The sequence below is a fragment of the Rhinoderma darwinii genome, chromosome 4 (genome assembly GCF_050947455.1).
Source record: "Rhinoderma darwinii isolate aRhiDar2 chromosome 4, aRhiDar2.hap1, whole genome shotgun sequence".
NCBI classification, from domain to species: Eukaryota; Metazoa; Chordata; class Amphibia; order Anura; family Rhinodermatidae; genus Rhinoderma; species Rhinoderma darwinii.
The window spans coordinates 226,528,754-226,552,785 of record NC_134690.1 but is presented as its reverse complement, the minus strand read 5'-3'; the positions used below and the strand labels follow the sequence as shown (position 1 = coordinate 226,552,785).

The following is a 24,032-nucleotide window of genomic DNA, read 5'->3' as shown; positions in this document are numbered from 1 at the left end:
ATATTTTCGGTTATAAACCTGAAATGCCTTTGTTATTACCCTGTCTATTATTATTTATTATGATTACTAATATTTTTATTTCAGTATTGGGGTATGTTCACAATTCCGGAATTTTGAGGCAGATTTTTACCTATTTGCACTTTCTTTACTGTGTTATTTGCAGCGTTTTTTTTCGCTGCATTTTTCGGCCACGGCCATTGAGCGCCGAGGGCATAAAACGCTGAGAAAACTACTTTCTCTGCCTCCCATTGATGTCAATGGGAGGTCAGAGACGGAAACGTGGGGAAAAAAACGACCCTGCCTCCCATTGAAATCAATAGGAGGCGATTTCGGACAGTTTTTGGCGCGGTTTCCACATAAAAAACAGCGCCAAAAATCTCTGAACTAGCTCCCCTTGACAAAGCTAACCACGCGAAACGCACATCGGGGCATCTTCTGGGCATACAGGACACACGATCAATATGGGTAAGACACTGGACTTATATCTATCTACATACTTACCTCTGGGAGACCATCTTTTTTGATTTGAGGTGTGATGGGTTATGCCCTCCACATGACCGTGCTTATACAATGTTACTTTAACATGACTTGTTGACTAGCACGCAGTACTTATAGTATCGCTTCATCCCCTCCTTTATAGACTGACTTTAAATGCATGTTTGCCGTTTTTGGCAAACATTTTGCTTGTGATATAGTGTTTATGTTTAGGCACCTCATACCCACTTTTTTTTGTCTGACATTTCACATTTGTAGCTACTCTAGATATGGCGTAATAGCTCTTAACATATGATACGTTGTTGCTACTTTGTGTTACTATTTTGTATGTAAACAACCTATAAGCGCACAAGCGCAAGGGATATACCATCCCAATAGAATATGAAAATAAATACCATGAATAATAAGAAAATATATAGCTTTATTAATGAATAACAATACATGGTATGACAATAACAGATACTTTAAAAAGATATATATGGCGGATCATATATCGAAAGGAGTAGCAGTATGGTAAGGATGACATAATACCATAAGGAACACAAGAAAAAAACCCACCTCAAAGACACATCCCAATGCTAACATACCAAAGATACAGGTAAAATTGAGTTATCAGAAATAGAAACATCTATAATAACCATGTAGATATAATACCTACATAGAAAAAGTGCATATCGCCAATGAACTAGAAATAAATAGCATGCATATAGACAGGCAAATACCTGTAGACATGATGGAAGCTAGGGATGTGGTGAAGTGGCACAGAGACTCCTCGACGCGCGTTTCGCCTGCGACCGGCTTCGTTGCAGGCGAAACACGCGTCGAGGCGTATCTGTGCCACTTCACCACATCCCTAGCTTCCATCATGTCTACAGGTATTTGAAACCATTCATTTTCTCTATTTGGCATGTATCATATATGCCTGTCTATATGCATGCTATTTATTTCTAGTTCATTGGCGATATGCACTTTTTCTATGTAGGTATTATATCTACATGGTTATTATAGATGTTTCTATTTCTGATAACTCAATTTTACCTGTATCTTTGGTATGTTAGCATTGGGATGTGTCTTTGAGGTGTTTTTTTTTTCTTGTGTTCCTTATGGTATTATGTCATCCTTACCATACTGCTACTCCTTTCGATATATGATCCGCCATATATATATTTTTAAAGTATCTGTTATTGTCATACCATGTATTGTTATTCTTTAATAAAGCTATATATTTTCTTATTATTCATAGTATTTATTTTCATATTCTATTGGGATGGTATATCCCTTGCGCTTGTGCGCTTATAGGTTGTTTCCTAGTTTGCTTTGGATTTTTCCCCGGTTCCGTTGTACCTTGTTTTGAGGTTTTGTTGTAGGTCTACTATTTTGCATGTAGCCCATATACAGTTATCGATTTTGAATTCTCCATGTACAATTTTAATAAGTGTTATTTAATAAAATTTCGATTTTTATGTATACATTTTTTCTACTTTTTTAAATACTGGCAATAGTATATCACTCCTTTTTGTGTATATATAAGGCTGGATTCACACGACCATGTTACGTCCGTAATGGACGGAATGTTTTTCGGCCGGAAGACCCGGACCGAACACACTGCAGGGAGCCGGGCTCCTAGCATCATAGTTATGTACGATGCTAGGAGTCCCTGCCTCGCTGCCGGACAACTGTCCCGTACTGAAAACTTGATTACAGTACGGGACAGTTGTCCGGCAGCGAGGCAGGGACTCCTAGCATCGTACATAACTATGATGCTAGGAGCCCGGCTCCCTGCAGTGTGTTCGGTCCGGGATTAGCGGCCGAAATACGTTCCGTCCACTACGGACTTAACATGGTCGTGTGAATCCAGCCTAAAAGTGCAGAGTTTCTATTTGTTACTTGGGAGGTGGTCATTTAGATTCAAGGACACCTAGCCCACAGGTAACCGTCCTGTGAGACTTATGGTCATGATCTTACAGTACTACTATAGTGTTTACATTCCTTTAAAAAGTTTTACTAATTGAGTGAGGATTCGGTAACCTTAATATTGTGTTTTCCACGTAATATCCTAGATAAGTTTGACCAGTTTTGGGCGATAAATCGAAAACTCATGGAACATTTGCCAGAAGAAGCCGGCTTTCGTTATATACCCTTTCGAATATACCAGGTGAGTTTTTTTTGTTTTATCTTTCAGACCTTTTGCATAATGTGATGTACTTTAATGTTGACTGTAGTGATAACTGAAATCTTGATGGCTGTAAGCTCTGGTCTGTAGAGAAGTTCTGTTTGACGTTAATTTATGTTGCAGTATATGTCTTTAGATATGTTGTATGTATGTGTATATATGTGCGTGTGTATATATATATATATAGTCCTTACTGTCGAGTTTGGGGCTCACAATCTAAATTCCGTATTGGTATGTTTTTGGGGTGTGGGCGGAAAATAGAGTAAACCCACGCAGTTGTTGTCTTTGGTTGGATTTGAACCCAGGACCCCCAGCGCTTCAAGGCAATAGTGCTAACCACTGAGCCACCGTACTGCCCTGTTTAAAATGAAACCTATCCGATCCGGCTTTCACTTAACATCTGCCATTGGGGGAGAGTACACGTAGTACACATGTCCTGCCGAAATCAGTGGGTTTGGACAATTTGCATCTAATATGTATGGGCACCTTTACTAAGCTACAACCATCAGAGGAGATATTCTCTTTATGCCAGTAAACGGACCTTGTGCCTCAGAATAACCCAATAACGGGAGAAATAATATCCTTAAGTTAGATCTATGAATACGTAGACTATTTTCTTATCCATATTACTATACGTTGACTAACATTAATTCAGGGTAAAGTCGGTGTTTATGCAGTGGTGGATCTTTCCTGGTCAAAATTGAAAAATCAAGTTTAATCTAACTACAAAAGCAACATTAATATATTGTGAATGGAGTTGCTTTATCCATATCCAATGGACTATATTTTTCTCTGAGGAAAGCACCCAATTGTAGTCCATTCTCATGCATACCCAGTACTGTTGGACAACCTAATACACTCGGTATGAGGTATTTAAATTGAGTTGATGTGCTTGCTTAATGGCAAAAATATCTACTCAAACCGAAACTAATGATTAATTGGGAACGGAAATTGCAGCTATTATCATAAAAGCTGCCTGATGTATACGCAATTGCCCACTTGCACTTCTATGTTTAACATACAGTAATAGTCTTTGAGTTGTGGAGTCTTTCTCCTTTATGAATAAAAACCATCATGTTCTATATAGGTGTTAACCATGTTCTTAAAAGCACATATAGAGTACACTGTTATTTAAAGAGAAACCTAGCAATAAAACCTTACATTTGGCTATTTCACTTTGTGATTATTCATGAGGAATTACCGCATATGTTCTAGATTCAATCTACATAAGTCTCTGGTAGCTGTGATATGGAGATCTGTTTTGCAGGTTCCTCATGTTAAAATATTATAACATTAAGAAAAAATACGGTTATAGATGATCATGTAAATGTAATTTGTTAATATTTACATCATTTAAAAGTAATAAATTATAAAATGTGTGGACCATATCATGATAAAAAAAAAACAAGGGAGCAAGAATTTAATCAAATTCTTGGGGTAGGAATGTTAGCAGCAAAATGACAACGCATGCATTTTATACAGTACAGCAAGAGAAAAGTGCACATGCGGTGTTGAAACACTACATAAAGTCATGAATAGCCAACTATAGCAAATATCCGCAAATAATAAGGAGCAATAGAATCATACAGTAGTTTTGTCTACATATAAAGCATCCTGTATACTTAATGGCATAGTAGATCTACCTCCTAAGTCAGTGTGCACGCCGACACGCGTTTTGATTCTCTTCATAAGCGGGTTATGTCGTATTTCAACTCTTCGTTGAAATCGAAACCATCCAATTAGTCTTCTGAATTAATTACTTTAAATTATTACCGGTACCTGTTATTTTCTGAAGTATTGGGTCATCTTCGGTTCTGCAAACAAAATCCGGGACACACTGGTGCCAGATGCATTGTATGTTATTGGGAACCCCCGGACGTAGCTTAACTACTGTCAAATCACGTACTACATGTAGAGCATATGTGCATTTGCCCTTAACTTAAAATTCTAATATGCTGCCATCCAAGCCAAGTAATTCATAGTCAGCGCATGCGTGCAGTGAGGGCCTTTACCATTATATTTTAATTGCATTATTATAAAAATTATCAAATATAATATTTTTTTTTTTTGGTGGATCATCATTTTGAAAATAGTGGTTACTCCCCCATGTATTAATACTCACATAGACATAAATGTTTAATGAACCCAATATCATAAACACCCAGTGATCATAATAGCAGCTATTTAGTCCATAGCATTTGAAATGTATAGGATCTTGATCTAAGATGTTAGATGCCTGAAGGAAATACCTCTGTGGGTGCTCTTATATAACTTCCGAGCAGAGACCAATTGGTCATAATGTTTTGACTACATCTATCTACCGGACGAAAAATACGATATGTCAGATAATATTTCTTAAGATTGTCTTCGTTCATTCTATTGGACAAGGAACATGATCAATTAATGGCCTACGATTGGCCAATCTAGCTCTACCAGCACATTTATACGTAGCTAATTTTTATACCAGTAGTAAGCAATAGCAGGCTTCTAATATTGTTAGGACTGGAAGACAGATGTTTACACCTTATGTACTATAAACTATTTCCTTTGCACTTTCGCTTTTGACTGTAATAACCGGCCAGAGTATATGCACAAAGCAAACCGTTTTTTACCTGCCTATTCCAAAAAATTTTGATCGGTTAAAAAAAGGTAACCTATAAACCTGTGGCACATAAAATGAAATTTCCTCTCACGTGTTATTTAAACCCCATTAACAGAAAGGATTATATAAAATCAAGTGAATGGGACAATACCTTGTACAGTCGCTACGAAAGTAACGGCATGTATAAGTATGAATAGAAAGGAAACCGATGCTAACAATGAGGAGGCTGCAGCGCTCCTACAAGTGCCGCATCCCCTTACAACAGCTGATGGGGTTACAATCCCAGATAACCATTTACAAAATGCATAAAAATCTGAATGTACAAAAATACATCCTCTATAAAATGTAAGTAAAATCAAAATCGAAAAAGCATTTAGGAAACGGCAGGCATTTTTTTTTGTGTGTTTTCTGATGTAGATTTAAATGCACAAATAAAAACCTTGTGTCAATACGGCCTTAAAGTGCGAACATTTGTAAGTTATTGGGTATTTTTAACTGCCACATGGCATGACCGTGTAGTTTCATTAAGTTAAAGGGTTCTTCCCAGCACAGAAAATGATGACTGATCGCTAGCACATGCCATCACTATCTCATGGATGAGGGGCTGACTGTTGGGACCCCCATCGATCCTGATAATAAAGGGGCTGCAGTTCTAGTTAGCACTGTGGCCCCTTTAAAGTTTTTTTTTTTTTTACCTAGATAGTGGCACTTTTTTTTTACCTAGATAGTGGCACTCCCGACCTTTGCAGGGAACTGCAACACAACTTCATGAATCCTCAGGATCTGTTGGGGACCCAGCAATCTGACCTTCACCGATCAGAAAGTGATGGCATATCGCTAGGATATGCTATCACTTTCTGTAATGGTAAGCACCGTTTAAAAGAGGCTTGCAAGATGCCCATTTTTACCTCAAGAGGGCAGAGCTGCACTGTATATATTGGAGTATCTGTGTCTTGACTGTTGTGGAAGCTAAACACAGATCAGACACCGATCGGTTACCAGACAAGACTCATTTGACTATATCACCATTGCTTTTAGTAATAAAACTTTTCTTTTTAACTTTTCATGTAGTGGTGTTTTTTTTTTTATTATTCTTTTACCATTTTAAGGTATTTGCATGTACAGGTGTCATATTTATATATTTTTTTTTCAGTTCTAATGTTACTGGTTCTGTTAAGTTTCAGAAAATTTGTTTGATTATAGAAAAGTTTTTGTTTCTCTAGTTTTACAGATCTATATCCCTATATATATTGTTTCCTCTCAGGTTTGATCGTCTATTACATTTTTGCCCTGTTTTATTTAATGTGACCTGCGTTTATTTAGTAGAATTCGTATTCATGCAAGGAAACTCCTTTGTTAATAATAAATGCATCTTATTATGTAAAGTCCAAAAGATTATAGGCCTCGTGTGCAGGACGAATGGAGAGCAGTTTCCCGTGGCAAGAGTTCAGCTTTCACTTTGTAACTTGCACTGAACTAAATTATTATGGGCGACGTCTTTACAAGTTCTGCATGAGCTCCAAAATGTGAGGTTCAATAAAAGGCAAACTGAAGATGAATAATGGGATGATGTTTGTTGAAGGGTATAACTGCCACTACTTGTCCTCGATGATAGAATTGTTGGTACCAGATGAAAATAACTACAGCCAATAACTGCCGTAGTTGGCTCTGGAGGTTTATTGTTTCAAAGGATTGTGAAAGAGTATGATATATGAAAATGATGTATTCTAATAAACCAAAGACAACTGTGGAAGTGAAGTATTCTTTCCTGACGACTTGTTTTTTGCGGTTTATGATATGGACAACTAAATGGGAAAGGTATTGCAGTGTGATGTACAACTGTTGAATACGCTTAAGTTCTGTTATTGTGTGTGTGTGTGTGTGTGTGTGTGTGTGTGTGTGTGTGTGTGTGTGTGTGTGTGTTGTTTTACAATACCCTACAGCATGAACTATGTCTATCAGGGCAATATTTATTACTTGGCACTTGTTGGTGGGTGCCCAGGATGGCAGAATTTTTCTTCTCTCTTATATGCATCTGCCACAAGGGAGTTGTTTTTTTAGGAGCCTGCTAAGTGTCTTTTTTCATAATTAAAACCAGATCGTGAATATTTTTTTCTTCAATTATTATTATTTTTTTTTTCTGATTTGTAGATCTTTTTTTATTCTACTTTCTGTACATGATAATGGCGGCAGCCATCTCGCCTGAGCTTCTGTTAACAACATTTTTAAATATGCTTTACAGCAGCCCCACGGACTAGAGGAACCTGTGAACAGGAGGGGACCCATTGACTTTTATGGGAGAGTTTTCTAGTCATGCTCTGTGACTTGTGCAGGAAGGGTTAGGAGGGGAGCTGTGTCCATCACCTATTGTCAATGGTGGATATTGTGTTCCCTATATAGAGGTGGTATCTTTCATTGTAATCCTGCATGTGATGATAATGAGATTACTGCTGAGTAGTGATCACTAAAGAACAAGTGTCAGACTATTGTGAGGCTCAGTGGCCAGAGTGAAAACTGCAAGATTTTTTAAATCTAGATAATGACAATGAAAACTTTAAAAAATCACCCAAAATTCGTAAATGTTTTACATAAAAACTTGATTTAAACCAAAGGTAATTTTTTGCTGACGCATTCACTTTAGCCTCTAATCCCACTCAAAACCGCTAAATCCATGTTTGGCTAGACATGTGGATCACTGCATATCTCCAAAGCTGTTCTCTAATAAGCCACAGGTAAAGCCTGAACTTGTAATGACAAAACCCTGCATTTGCTCTTCCCTGAGTCATATCTAAGTGCAGCAAGTGATAGATAAGTGACATAGAACTTCTGACCCCTAACTGCAGAATCTGTGTATTCCTATGTGATACAGCTTTAACCCGTCCCCTCTGTCTCCTGCTAGTGATAGATTTCTCTGTCAGTTTTTACACAGGAGACAGTGAGGAGCAGCATCTCCTAGAAATACACTTGAAATTCTGCACACTGAACTCACAGATAGTATAACAGTTAGTGTGTCAGGGAAGTTTTATAACTTTCGCTAATCATTGTATGGACTCACCTATTATATCACTGCATTCCTGGTCCCTGAGTGCAGAAATAATCTATTCAGCAGGACTCTAGGCATGGTCTATTTTGGTTGTAAGACTGAGATCCCATGTCACACATGTATGCAAAAAATAAATAAAATTGCCGGAGTGCTTCTTTAATTAAATAAATAATTTGTGCTGTTCTAATATATGATGCTTAGAGTTATTCTGAATTCCATGTGTTTACCAGAAGTCCTGAATTTAAAATCCATTAATTGCTTTTTTTATACGTATCTTTTTGTTCAGATGTCCTTTACGTTCATTAGAACACAGGTAGTATGTATCATCGTTCATTTCCCAAAAATGAGAACGGATCTCAGCAGATAGAAGGAAAGCTTCTGTTATGATTAAAACTAAATGTAGAACTATGCACACAGTCACATGTTTGCAGCTTGGATATATCCAGCACCGTGGGCTAAAATTTTTATGGTTCAAACGGAGAAGTAAAAGTGATGGAACAGATGCAGAAAATACTTTACAACTTCTAAAGATAATATGTGAAAGACATTGTTATAGGACATTAAATCCTTCCAATAGTTTAGTGCATCACACCGATCCTGCAGTTGAAAGAGAAGCCTTACCCGATGTAAAAGACATTGAAGTGCCTAAATGTTTTGCTTACTATAAGTGTTTGATTCTGAGAAGTTAGTCAAGCAGCTGTGAGTTATATTGGAAAGCACCTAATATCTAATCAGACGTCTGAAAATAAAGTGTATACAGATAGTAGCGGAACAGAACAATGAGAAAATGGGATATGACATCATGGTCTAGGAATATGGCAAACATATAGGAAATGTCTCCAAATGTCTGTTAATTCCAAAGTACAGGAGTTGATTAACAGCGCACAGCTTGCCACATGTTTGTATTTATTTTTTTTTAAAAGCAGCAAAGTCCAAAAGTATTGCTTAGTCACCCTCTTCCTATGACCCCCTTTTATTTCAATTTGTGACTTTCAGTACCTTCTAAAAGTATACTGTGGGTATTGAGTCTTACATGTCCAACCCCAGCAGTTAGGAGGACTTGTCCGTTTTCCTGACATGTCTGTTTTAGTAAATATTTTTTATTACTCATGAAATAACAATGCTGCGGCATCTTTTCCTAGAACTCTGCATTGTCATTCCTCTGTTGTTCCTCCTGGACATATCTGAATAAATTGAAAACACTGCATCTATGTTCACCTTATCAATAGGGTGTGTCCCTATAGTCTGACACTGTCAGCACTGATTGGACAGGGCCAGAGTGTTTAGGGACACGCTCCTTTGACAAAAGGATTGCCAACACTCAGATGCCATTTTATGCACACATTACCAGGAGGAATAACAGAGGAACAGCACAATGCAGAGTTCTGAAAAGATGAAACAGAATTGTTATTTTGCGGGGAATGCAGGAGAGCTGACCGGTCCTCTTTAAGTAACAATAGTGTGCCGCAGAATATATTTTTTTTCTTATTTTTAGGTGTTCACTTCCATGACACAGCTCAAAAAGAAAAAGTGTCTATTTTATCACTTGGGTAGCTAATATTTCATATTCCACAGTAAAAAAACAAAAAACAGATGTAAATATTGAGTAACTTCTTATCAGGCTCCATTACATTTCAGTCCTGAACTGAAGGAGTATTTTTAAAGTTGTTGCTGTTAGGAGCTGTATGCCTAGAACTAAGTTTGTCTCCTATAACTTCTGAAAGCAGGATTGCCATTTTTTTTTTTCTTGTGTTTCTTTCTCTGCTTTACACAGAAGTCACAGCTCGACATTCACCTAGGCTCTAAGCTACAGAATTTCTGGATCAAAGTGGGTCTTGGGGAGGGGAGATAGAACATATTAGGGGTTGTCCCAGAATGGAAAATTATCACCTATCCACAGGTTGGGTCTGACCACTGGGATTCACACTGATCGTGAAAAACGGGTATCCCGAACCTTTTCACTGCAACCCCTACACTGAGGAGGATCTTGAATGGAGTAACAGTCCAGCATGTGCTTTTGCACTCCATTCAATGTCTATGGGACTGACTGAAACAGCTGAGCGCTGTACTCGGCTGTTTCTGTTATTTCCATATACTTTGACTAGAGAGGAAGCTCGCATGCTCGACCGCCGCTTTATGCAAAGTCCTCCTCACTGCGGGGGGGGGGGGTGCAGTGAAGAGGATCAAGGGTTTCAGGATACCCATTCTTGCGATTGGCGGGTCCCTCAGCGATCAGACAATGCTCATCTATTCTGTGGCTAGGTAATAATTGTCCATTTTGGGACAAGCCCTTTGATACTAGGACTAATAATGGACTGCAACAAAAAAATTGCATTAGTTTGCATCAGTGTTCGCCCATTAATCAAAATAATAATAAAAAAAAAAAAAAACACATGACAGAAATTATGTAAAAAACGTATTCACTTTAGCATCAGTTTCAGTTCCTTAGATATTAATATTATAGGCAAAAAAATATACCTTTGAACCAAGCCTTAGGCCTCATGCCCACTTCAGTTTTGTTCGTCCGGGTGCTATCCGTTTTAACTGATAGCACCCTGACATCTTCATTTCAACGGGGCCATTCAGACTTCCGTTGTTTTAACGGAACCGTCCAGCCGTTCCGTCAAAAGTAGTGCAAGTCCTACTCCTGCCCGTTTTTGACGGAATAGTCTCAGTCTTTGCATTGATTTGGTCCATGAAACAACGGACTGCACACGGAAGCCATCCGTGTGCGGGCCGTCATTCACGGAACAGTCATTAGCGGCCGTTCATGAGGCCTAAGGATACAGGTGATGAACGCTGGTTTGGCCATTCAATGAATCCTTTTTTTCTGCTGGTAAAAGAGGTTGGCTGTTCTGTGTGTTTCTCTAATATGTGACCTTTCACCCATCATACCTTCAGAATTTATATGCAAATTTTTGAAAAGCACAGCAGTCATGAGTAACGGAAGATAGCATAGAGGACAAGCCGCTTAGAGCAAACTAGAGAACTTTTATGGCTCCTCTCATTCTTGACCTACATTGTTTTATTGACATAATAAGGGCAAATGCAGCAGAATGTAAAATCTCCATTACAACACTGTTACGTGAAATGTAGGTATGCTTGTGTGAATGCAGTACAATAGCAAGTATATCTTCATGTTACTCTGCCGACCTATTTATTATGTTGTGGGAACCATTGGTGATAGACGTTGCAAGTACTTTTTGTGAAAAAAGATAGATCCGGATCTTCTATCATTTATTTTCTCTGATTATTATATTACGGAGGACTGGTAGTGGAATGTAAACCATACCATCATTATATATAATAACTTTTTTGCACAATCATTATTTTGAAAAAGCCCAAAATAGAGATGGGGTTAGAATAGTAGGAACCTAGCTGTTGACTTATGGAACATTTCTCTATAACTGAATGAAGAATTCAGATGTGATTGATATTAGCTAGATCCGGTGTGTGAGAGACATGAAGGACCCGCTCTCACCGCGCCGTCCGTTTAGTTGAACTGACTAAATCCGCTGAGAAAGTACGTTACAGCTTCTATGTATACAGGATGATACAGAGAAGCTGTATCGTAAAAAAAAAAAAAATTTCTAATAAAATTCTATTAGAAAATTGCTTAAAAACACAACTCATTGATTTAATAAAAGATAGATTTTATTTTTCAGTCGACATAGCCATATAAGGACTTGTTTTTGATGGACGAGTTGTCGTTTTTAACGGCACAATTTATAATACCATATAATGTACTGAAAAAAAATCTTTGTGGGGTTGAATAGAAAATATAGCGATTTCTCTATTGTTTTTATGGTTTCATTTTTATGTTGTTCACCATGCGGTTAAAAACGACATGTTCACTTTATTCTGCGGGTCAATACGATCGTGTTGATACCAACTTCATAGATTTATTTTTTTTAGGACAACTTTTACAAAGAAAGCGATTAATTAAAAAAAAAAAAAAGTTTTGTCGCCATATTTGGAGAGCCAATTTTTTTTTTTTTTCCATCAATGGAATGGTATATGGGCTTGTTTTATTGTGGAGCGTGCTGTAGTTTTTATTGGTACTATTTTGGGGTACAAACAACTTTTTGATTACTTTTTTGATTACATTTTTGGGGCGCTAAGGGGAAAAACCAAAGCAGCAATTCTGGCGCGTTTGATTTATTTACCGAGTTTACTCTGAAGGTTAAATAACATTTATATTTTAATAGTTTGGACTCTATGGATATGGTAATACCTTTTAAGTATGTTTATTTCTTTTTTTTGTTACATTATTACAAAAAACTAACTATTTAAAAAAATTAAAAAAAGTTTGTCCCCCTATGGAACTTGAATAAGTGATCGTTTGATTTCTGGTACAAATACATTGCAATACTTATTTATTGCAGTATATTGGGATTTTTTTTCAGTTCCTAGTAACCCCTCTCGGTCCAGTTAAAGGGGTCTTATTATTGCTATCATCTGGTTCCCAAAACCTCAGGCAAACACTAGTTTTTGCTGGAGAAAGTACTATATCAAGGTCCCGAGTAGAGCTGCTTATTTGTGGCTGTGCATGCTTGGTGCCCCCTCTATGATGTCTATAATCCTTAAGGGCTTGTCCACACACAACTGAATTGCAGCAATTCCGTTGAAAGTCAAAGACGCACCATTTCCTGTGCTTTTTACGGCAGAAAATGGTGCGTAAATTACTGCATTTGCCCCAATGTTAAGAGATGGAGACATCTCCTCTGAAAAACGCAGCAATTCTGGACGCTTTCTGCAGCTGGAATTGACATGCTGCGGTCCGAAAAATACGCACCAATGGTCGATTTTGGCTAGGAAATTTTCCGCAACATGTGGATGAGATTTGTTAAATCTCATCCACTATGCTGCTACTCTAATCCGCTGCGTTTCCATCCGAAATTCCGGCCGGAAAAAACGCAGTAATTCCGCAGCATGTGGATGCCAACTTGATGGGTTCCCACGGGCAGGATATGCTGCAGAATTTCCACAGCAGAAAATCTGCAGCGGAATCTCAAAGAACCGCAGGTAAATCAGTCACAAAAATCGCCAGTATATAGTACATCTTGCTTCACATATTGCTGTGGAAACGCAAAGTTGCTGCAGAAATCATTGCAGATTTTCCAAAGTGGTTTTATCTGCCGATTTAGTGTGAAGCATTTATTGTAGCAAACTTTGTGCACCCCTGCTGCGTAAATGTTGTACAAACCCGCAAAAAAATTAAACTTACGTATTTTAATGCAGAATTTATTCTCCCTATTCAAGTCTATCGCCCAAACATGCAGCATAATCTGGCAAATTTGGAAGCTGCAAAACACTTTCCTGGTGGCTTTTCTGCATTTTTTTTTTTTTTCTTTGTGGCTGAGATTTGAAGAGATGTCATCCATTTTTTTTATGCTACTGTAATACACTGCTAAATTTCCACACACACAATCTGGTTGGAATTTCCGCAGTGTGAATTTACCACACTAACGAAAGTACAGGAACATAACTTGTTAGTTTTAATTTGGGAAATATGTTAAAGAAAAAAAAAATTAAATTTTTTTAAAATAAAGTACTGTAATGGTCTACGTTGTTCTGGTTATGAAAGGGGCGCACACACATCTGTTTTTGAAGTGGTTAATATAGTATAGTTTTTTTATCTAAATATAAAATACCGGTGAGAACAAAACACATCAAAGACCATTTTTTTTTCTATAAGAAAGGTTTATAGCTTCCACAGAAATATACTTTCATTTAAAATTGTTGCGTTGTAGTGGAGGTTTTATATTTTCTTTGTATTCACCCCCCTTCCCCCTGCTACAACTATAAAGGAATGTAGGTCACGTATGAGGTGAGCCATAAAAGTCTGAGTTGTGTCTTGGTCTGAATCCTGTCTTCTCTTGTGAGAGTATTTGCATATGTGTTATAGCGCAGGTTCCTCAAAACATCAAAAAGCGTTGTACCTTACAGCGATTACCACTGTGACTTTAACATAAGAAAAAAAAATCTTAAGCAATCTGGGAATTTTGTTTTCAGTTCAACATTCTGAAAACTTGCTTGGTCATTGTGTGCCGGTCTATAATAATTTTTTTTTCTGCCTGACACACAACGATCGTCTAATTTTATAAGCAGTGAGGTATAAGCCAGAACCACTGCTGTACATTAGTCATCGCTGGTTGTGCAGTAAACTTTCACTTCAGATTGTACTGGCGTGTTGTACTTTTTTGTCATTTACATTTTTCGATTCCAGACATTCTAAAAGCTCTGGGGGGCCTACATATTAAAACTGGCGTTTTCAAACGCCAGTATTAAACGAACGTTGGTGGGAAATGCGCCAAGTTTTTTTAAGAGGTGCACAACTCTTAATAAATTTGGCACATCTTTGGCATGTACATGCGAAAAATGCAAATCTACGCCTGCTATAAGCAAGTGTAGAATTGGACCATAACTACTTGCGCCAGTTTTTAGTGTAAATCATGGTAAATCTGTTGTTCTGTCAGAAGTCCCGCCCCTACTAAACCCACCCCCTTTTCTCACTACTTTTGGAAAATGGCAAGAAAAGTAAAAGGTCGGAGATTTTCGTGTAGGTACGATGTGTGCCAAAATGGGAGACCTTTTTAACTCCAGAAAACTGGTGTAAAGCTTTTAATATATTGCCCCGACCTCCCCCTCCCCGTGTTAGCTATTTACGCAAAGTGGATTTCCTCAAAATCTTAATGATTTAGGGCTAGTTCACACAGAGTATTTTCGCGCTGTTTATGGTGCGGAAACCGCGTCTGACACTGCACCAAATAATGCCCGAAATCGCCTCCCATTGATTTCAATGGGAGGCAGAGGCGTTTTTTTCCCGCAAGTGGCAAAAACCACTCTCTGGAAAAGGGAGCGACATGCCCTTTCTTTGGGCGTTTCCGTCTCTGACCTCCTATTGACGTCAATGGGAGGCAGAGAAAGCATCTTTCGCTGTTTTTTTCCCACGGCGCTCAATGGCCGCGACTGAAACGCAGCGAAAACAATGCCAAATGTTCTGCCGGCAGGTCAAAATCTGCCACAAAATTCCTGAAGGAATTTTGTGGCAGATTTTTCAGCCTGCAAAAAACTGTGTGAACACGGCCTTAGACCCCATGCACACGACTGTAAAAATCGTCCGTAATTGCGGACCACATTCACATCTATTGTCCACAGACACCTTCCCGTTTATTTACGGGAAGGTGTCTGGGATGTAGAAGTGTACTGCAATTGATAGGACATGTCCTATCTTTTGCATTTTAGGGGCCGTGCTCCCATACTTTGTATGGGAGCATAGGCCGAAAATGCGGGCCGTGTTTACGGGCACAGCCATGTGCATGAGGCCTTATCCTTCGGTAAACCTACACCTATTTAATAATTTCTGAATATATACCAATTGGAGAATTTTCTTAAGCATGTATTAAGGAATTGTTTGTAAAAGTCCTTAATATACATTAAATATCTATATTCACTGAAAGTGAACTTAAAATTCTAAGCCTAAAGGTGGCATTACACGGCCCGACATGGGCCGTGTAAACGAGCACTGATCAACGAGACTGCTTGTTGATCGGCACTCGTTTTCTCCTTTCACAAGAGGCTATCTATGGGGATGAGCACTTGTTATTCCGATCAATTGTCCCCATATATTTCTATCATGTCGGCAGCGCATCTCAGGGAGATGTGCTGCTGACAACGATATTATTTTATGCATTTAAAACGACTTGACCAGCAGATGATCGAGCGTTTGCTTGTTAATCGGCTGATCGTTGCCCTTTTTACACAGGGCAATTATTGGGATTGAGCGTTCTGTGAGCGCTCGTTTGCCCGATAATTGGCTGGTGTAAAAGGGCCTTTAGCCTAATAAAAACCTGAAAACTCAAATGTATAAGGATACCACCAGATTTGCATCTGGCTGATATGACACCAGAAGTTTCTTCTGCATAGGAGTTTTGCAGGAGAGGCTTCAGGGATACAGATGCCTCGACAATCCTAACCTGCCAGATGATTCTCTTTTTGTCCGGCGAAGCAGCCAGAAGTAACTCTAGAGGTACACTTAAACCCCCAAATCCTTGAGAGTTTCTCACACTCAGGGTTCCAGTAAACTGAGATATTGGAAATGGATGTGGTTCTTACACTTAAGATATGCTATAGCTCTCCCTCTGTCAGCTAGCGACATAGAGGAAACATGGGGGGCTCCTGTTTAGGTGGTTAAAGAGTCAAGTGGATATTTATGCTCCTGCTACTTTGCTAGTCAAAAACAAAAAACTGGGATCAGTGTTCCCTAAGTGATACAGACCCACTAAAGTTGGACTTTGTGATGGCGCTTTTTCACACACATTTCCTGCACATAATTTCCAGAAAACATGCTCTTGGGCTATAAAGCTGGCTACCTAGTTTAGAACTCACTGCAGCATTGTACTGAAGTTCCAATAATGCAGTTGTGAAGAAGCAAGACAGTACATCAAGTTGACCCAGAGAAAGGAAAAATGAAAATTCATGGTCTCCTTGTGGTATCAGAAGTACAAGATCCTTCCTGAATTAGATATCTGGATTGATGACTTTTATGACATCCATTTATATGTGAGAACATGATGCAGACATTTTTTACATTACCTATAGTGTAAAGAATTAAAGGGTTATTCCCAACATAAAGTTCAATGTTCCAAGTCCTAGAAATGTAAAAATAAACCTCTTTCGAAATATCTTCTGTTTTCTGTAGTGCAGCGTTTGTAAGATATGCCCTCCTCTGAATCGCATCTGATGTATTTAGTTGTGCTGGTCGTTTCTATGGAAACGACCACCACCGGCGGTTCCTTCATTCTGTTGTGCCTGCGCGCTTCTCCTTTTTCTCCTTACTCTTCTGTAGCGCGAGCGCGCATAACCTAAGCTTGCGCACTTCACAGCAATTCATCCTCCCCCTGCTCTTCACATTAGTGCTTCTAGAAGTCTTCAGCTATGCACAGAGTCATACTTGCCATCATTGAAGCGATCAGTGGGTGTGTTCGAAAAGACAGCGATGCTGCTATAAATGGTGTATCATAGCAGACTTGGGAGCGTGCGGATACAGCACCGCTTGCTGGTCAAGAGTGATATAAAGAGATATTTATTAAAAAACAGAAGAACATTTGATATTGAAAGTGATGAAATAAAAAATACTTTACTTACAAAAAAAATGATAAAGGAAAATTATTTGTTTTTACGTTTTTTTTAGTGAACTTGGGAATAACCCTTAAATCATTTCCATTGTAAGAAAGTTTCACAGTCTGCTTCTCCATGCAAAGAATATGGATAGACTGGCAGAATATTTGCATTCTCCTTTGTCGTGTAAGCTTATTATTGGAACAATCCAGTATGTAAAGGGAGCGATTCCAATTATAAATGTATATTAGGGCAGTGATCCACAACCACCAGGCCGTGGACCAATATCGGGCCGCAGATCATTTGGTATCTAGCCGCAGTATCTGCCCCGGTGGCCTCAGGGAATTTCGGGCAAAAAAAAACTCACCAAACTGTGGTGCAGTTTTTTGCCCAGGAATGTCCTCTGCGGAAAACGGCTGATCGTTTAGCAGGCCAGCCTCCGGGGATGACTTTTCATCCTGTGATTGGCTGCAGCGGCGGTCACATGGTATAAAACGTCAAATACAATTGACATACTGCGGAATAAAACTCCACACTGTCAATTTCTGAGCGGTTCTTCCGCTCACTATTTACGCAGCGTGTGGATGAGACTTATTCTATCTCATCCACTTTGCTGCTACTGTATTTGCTGTGGATTTTCCGCAACAAATTCCGTTGTGGAAAATCCGCAGTATTTACGCAATGTGTCAACTGACCCTAACCGGAAAAATGTTCTTGTGTGAAACATATTCCCTTATGTGTAATAGTAAGTTCAAGAAAGATAAACCAACATTCCAATTTCCGTAGAACATGCCACTTGTACAGGAGATTTATACATGAAGGTGACCTTTTCCTTGAACTGGAAAACTATTGTCTATTGGTGTTCTTGATGTATTACCAAATGTATTTCCTCGTGTTCTGTATTTCTATCGTAGAAAGGAGAGCATGCCGTAGTTATTGTCAAAAAGTTCCAGCTGATGTCTTTGTGTATCATTACCTGGTACTTACACTCACTGTTAGAGCCAACTATAGATCTGCTCAAGACTGTATAGCTGCAAAACTCAAAGTACACAGTTTATCCAGTTTTGCATCTCACACTAGAAAACAAAAATGGAAACACAGATCAACAAACCCTATTTTTCTATGCTGCAGGTACCTAACCCCAATTGTTGTACTCCTAGAATACTTTCTTTTTGATCTACTCATCTCTCTAACTCTGTATTTCTCAAACTATGAGGTGGGCCTTACCTGTGAGGCACCCCTTAGTTTTTGGTAAGGTGCAGTTTGGTAGTCCGTTTTCACAAACGTTATTATAATATGTAAAGTCCCTTCTCTAGCTGCACCAATCTCTAGTTTAACATAATTGACTCCTTCCGTGCTTATGTTAATGTTATTCTACATTTAAGAGACAGATAAAAGGTAAATTGAGGAATATTTTTTTCTATTTCGCATGGACCACGAGTGGTGAGGCCCCAGGCATCTTCGTGTTCGGACTGGTGGGGCTCCGGTAGAAAAAAAAATTGAGAAGCCCTGCTCTATCTCTTAAATCTTACTATTGAACTCTCCCGGTTCACAGACATAAAAAAAAATTGTTCTTGTCCGTTCTTTCTGGGAAGTATGAATCACTACAAACTGTGTTAAGAATGAAGACCCACTATGACGGCTACTTCAGTTTTAAGGATATGAGAACATTGTGAGCTGTTTCCCAGGAATTAAGAATAAAGTTGTTGCTAAAGTTTATGAGATGGAAGAGTTTTTCAGCAATGTTGTCTAGAAAGAAACCGGGTTAAGCCAGATGTACGCTATTCACACTTAATGTATTTTTTTAAAGAAAACTGCAAAGAGTACTGTCGTTGTTAGGACTATTCCATAAAGACTAACTCTGAGTACTCAGGAGAATAACAGCCCTTACAATATCCGACATATCAGTTGTAAGCTTCTTTTTTTTTTTATAAGCAAGAATTGATAAGAATTGATTCAAGACTAGCTAATTGCTCAAGTTAACACTGTGCTCATCATTTCCCCTTCGCAATAAGATGACCTGCTAGATTATGAACTGAGAAAGTAAATAATTCATCTGTTTTCTCTTACGTTTGGAGCTTTATTTGTAATGCATTGCAGTACAGTATGTACAAAAGTTAAGCCCAGAAGTGTAACTTTCATACATTATAGTTTTTATCATTTTATTGGCAATCTTTTTGTGCATTTGCACTGAGAAATTGTTGTTACAATTGTATAGTTTCCGAACAAATGTAATAATTGCCAGTGTAAATACACAAAAGAAAACGATCGTTATTGATCTGAATTGATTGTGCATACATGCAAATTGTTAGCTTGTCTTCCTGTGACACACGCAAGTCTCTAGACTCAGGACTGGGGCTCCTTGGGCTCAAAAGAGAAAAAGATTTGGAGGGCCAACCCTCCATCTATACAGAGCATGTGCACGTCCACTTTTAATTTCATCATTATTTCTCTTATTGCACGCACACAACATATAATCAAGGTCAAATGCTTAGGTAAAGTCTTCTGGTATCACTTTAGTTTCAAACATTAGTCTTATAATTGGTTAAAAATTCTCAACAGAGAAGTAGATCCTCTAAGCCCCAATCGGTTTGGGGCTGGCTAGACTAGGGTGTGGAGTCTAAGAAAACAGTACTTTCCTGGTCGGATTCCCATGTTGTCCCCAGAATACAATTCAATCGAAAAATAAATGTTGCAACTGTGATTTCTCTTTGTAAAAAATTCAATTGACATCAAATATATGCAAATACTTTACATTTCAATATCACCCATAGTGCCAAAGTCCATAAGATATCCAGATGGATTTTATCCAATAGGTTATGGTTTTTGTGCAGAGACTCTGAGGAGGGAGGATTGGCGTCTTGCTATGCCGATGATTGACAAAGTGGACGAACCCCCAAAACATTTTTTTAGCATTCCATTACTGCCATCCACTAATAGTGAATCTTTGAGCAGGAGGTGAATTGGTGACAGTCTTTTGGGATGTTTGTCAGAGATTCGGTTGGAATGGGCAAGGACTTAAAGAGGCTCTGTCACCACATTATAAGTGGCCTATCTCCTACATAAGGATATGGGCGCTATAATGTAGGTGACAGTAATGCTTTTTATTTAATAAAACTATCCATTTTCACCACTTTATTAGCGATTTTAGATTTATGCTAATGAGTTGCTTAATGCCCAAGTGGGCGTATTTTTACTTTAGACCAAGTGGGCGTTGTACAGAGGAGTGTATGAAGCTGACCAATCAGCGTCATGCACTCCTCTCCATTCATTTAGTCAGCGCATAGGGATCCTGCTAGATCCTTATGTGCTGTCTTATACTTACACATTAACAATACTGAAGTGTTTAGACAGTGAATAGACATTCCACGGAATGTCTATTCACAATCTCTGCACTTCGTTACTCTGTCTGTGGTAGTTACAGCAGAGGAAGCGTGATCTCGCTGTAAATGACCGGTTACAACGAGATTACGTGTCCTCTGCTGTAACTACCAAAGACAGAGTAACGAAGTGCAGAGATTGTGAATAGACATTCCGTGGACTCACCAGATTTTCATAGTGCCCGTCCCCGATATTGAAGGCGGTTTTCTATTTGTCTCCTTCCTTTATGCGGCTCAACGCAGATCCAACTTGGTAAAAAAAACTAGCTACCTTGATGGGATCGAACAATTCTTTGAGATTCTGTTCTTTACTAGTTGAGACCACGATAAACCAGACATGACCTCAAAGTTCCATGCTTCATTGTAAGGATAGTAGCTATACTCTACCCCTATGTGGAATGTGACCAGGAAGGAGCAGAATATCACAATATTAAGGACTCTGTGCTGGGAGAGTCTCTGCTGCGTTTTTAGAAAAAATGTCAGCTAAGTCTTGGTATTGAAGAGGCAGCTCAGATAAAAGAGCAGCAGACCTGAGTGAAAATTCCAGGTTTTCGATCCATACCACAAGGTTTAATGCCGTAAACAGGATGATCCCCAGCAATCAATTAGGCCAGATGTCTAGTCGATGGTAGGAGAGTGTAGTCTGAGCCAGGGTAATACCAGGAGCACAGGACTGGAAGAGCATAGAAGAACCGAGAAAGAGATGTCTACGATATGGAAGAACCTCACTTGAAGCTGCACTGGGAACTGTTTGAAGACGTGTCCGAAGTTAAACGTATGAATTTCTGAAAAATCAAAAGAGGAATCTGCAGCCTCTGAACAAGAGAATATTCAAAAAAATTTCAATCTGCACCGGAGCCTAGAAAGGACATACTGGCTTCCTGAAGAGTTCCTTTTTCTTGAGATCTCTCCTAGAACAACATTCACACTCTGGTAGCCAGAGAAATCCGATCTAATGCAGAAGGAAGGTCGCAACCCGCAAGTTCATCTTTGATATAAACGTTCATAAAATCCATAACCACAGCTTGATTGTTCTGAGCTAATTCAGAGGATACAAAGGATACGAAATTCAACAGCATATTGGATGACCGTGTAAGCAGCTTTCTTGAGATGAAGAAGAGCTGAGGCAGCAAAAGTACGACCATGTTCATTGAAGACCCAGGCGGACATTAAGACACCATTGATTTACTTCATTCGCATAGGGCAATGTCCCAAGCCAGAGCCTCCCCAGCAAGTAAAGAAATTGTATAGGTCACTTTTTACTCGGTCCAAGTAGAACTGCTGAGGACAAAGTTCAATATGTATGATGCAATGGTTCATAAAACCTTGACGGTCTTTGAGGTCATTATTAAACCAGTAGGGAGCAGGTATAGTCTATGATATTACATGGATGCTGTGGATATTGCAGGAGGTTTGGGATGTATAGCATCCAAGCAATTTGGTGTTCACTGGAGTGCATGGACAATCTCCTATTGACAATTTCCTTGCTGCGGGATTTGGTCTGCCATTTCATAGACTACTAATGACCACTCGACCGGGACGTGCTGCTGGATTTTGCTCTGCTACATTATTAGGCTTCCAGCACACGTTGTGTATTTGTTGTAGAAATTCCGGATGGAAATTCTGAAACATAAATTGACATACTGCAGATTCAGAATCCGCAACGCAGGTTAATTTCCATGTCAGCTCTCCGTCTTATCTGCAGGTTATTATTTTTTGCAGCGTGTGGATAAGATTTGTTCAAATCTCCTCCACTTTGCTGCTACTGTAATACGCTTCGGAATTTCCACACAGACAATCTGGACAGAAATTCAGTAACAAATACGTAACGTGTGCAGGAGGCCTTACATTTCCTGACTTAGTAGATGCTGAATTAATACAATTTTTTACTGTGAATTGGCCATTTGTGGGTTACCTTTTAATTGTATATGCTATCATATTGTGTACATATGAAATAAATCAGTGTATGTATATACAGTGCATATAAAGAGTCTACACACCCCTGTTTAAAATGCCAGGTTTTTGTCATGTTACAAAATCAGTCCAAGAAAAATTATTTCAGAACTTTTTCCACCTTTTAATGTCACCCATAATCTGTACAATTGTATTGAAAAACAAAATGAAATCTTTTAGGGTGGAAAAATAAAAATAAAGAACACAATGTGGTTTTCTAAATCTGCACACCCTTAAACTAATACTTTGTTGAATTACCCTTTGACTTTATGCCAGCATTCTGTTCTTTTTGGGTAGAAGTCTATCAGCATGGCACATCTTGACTTGGCAAATGTTGCCCACTCTTCTTTGAAAAGCGCTCCAAATCTGTCAGATTGCATGGGCATCTCCTGTGTACAGCCCTCTTTAGGTCACCCCACAGATTTTCAATGGGATTCAGGTCTGGGCTCTGGCTGGGCCATTCCAGAACTTTGATCTTCTTCTGGTGGAACCACTCTTTTGTTGATTTGGAGGTATTCTTTGGGTCGTTGTCATGCTGAAAGGTGAAATTCATCTTCAGCTTTTTAGCAGAGGCCTGCAGGTTTTGTGTTAATACTGACTGATATTTGGAACTGTTCATAATTCCCTCCACCTTGACTAAAGCCCCAGTTCCAGCTGCAGAATAACAGCCCTAAACCATAATGCTGCCTCCACCATGCTTCACTGTGGGTATGGTGTTCTTTTGGTGATGTGCAGTGTTGGCTTTGCGCCAAACATACGTTTTGGAATTATGGCCAAAAAATTCAACCTTGGTCTCATCAGACCATAACACGTTTTCCCACATGCTTTTGGCAGACTTGATGTAGGTCTTTGCAAAACAAAGCCGGGCTTGGATGATTTTCTTTGTTAGAAAAGGCTTCCGTCTTGTCCCCTAACCCACAGCCAAGATATATGAAGAATACTGGAGAATGTTACATGCACTACGCAACCAGTACCTGCCAGAAAGTCCTGCAGCTTATTTAATGTTGCTGTAGGTCTCTTGGTAGCCTCCCGGACCAATTTTCGTCTTTTCATCAAGTTTTGAGAGACTTCCAGTTCTTGGTAATGTCACTGTTGTGCCAAATGTAATCCACTTCTTGATGACAGTCTTCACTGTGTTCCATGGTATATCTAATGCCTTGGAGATTCTTTGGTACCCTTTTCCTGACTGATGCCTTTCAACAATCCGAACCCTTTGATGTATTGTAAGCTCTTTACGGATCATGGCTTTTGCTGTCACATGCA

At 38.9% G+C, this 24,032-nt stretch overlaps 1 protein-coding gene across 3 annotated transcripts in view; it reads left to right on the top strand.

Annotated features, from left to right (window-relative positions):
- Nucleotides 1-24,032, top strand: part of ATG5 (autophagy related 5) — a 193,472-nt gene that overhangs the window by 80,646 nt on the left and 88,794 nt on the right. For all 3 annotated transcript variants that reach the window (XM_075864207.1, XM_075864209.1, XM_075864208.1), the window contains exon 6: nt 2,556-2,650. In XM_075864207.1, the coding sequence (XP_075720322.1) occupies nt 2,556-2,650 (95 nt within the window). The remainder of the gene's footprint in view (nt 1-2,555; nt 2,651-24,032) is intronic.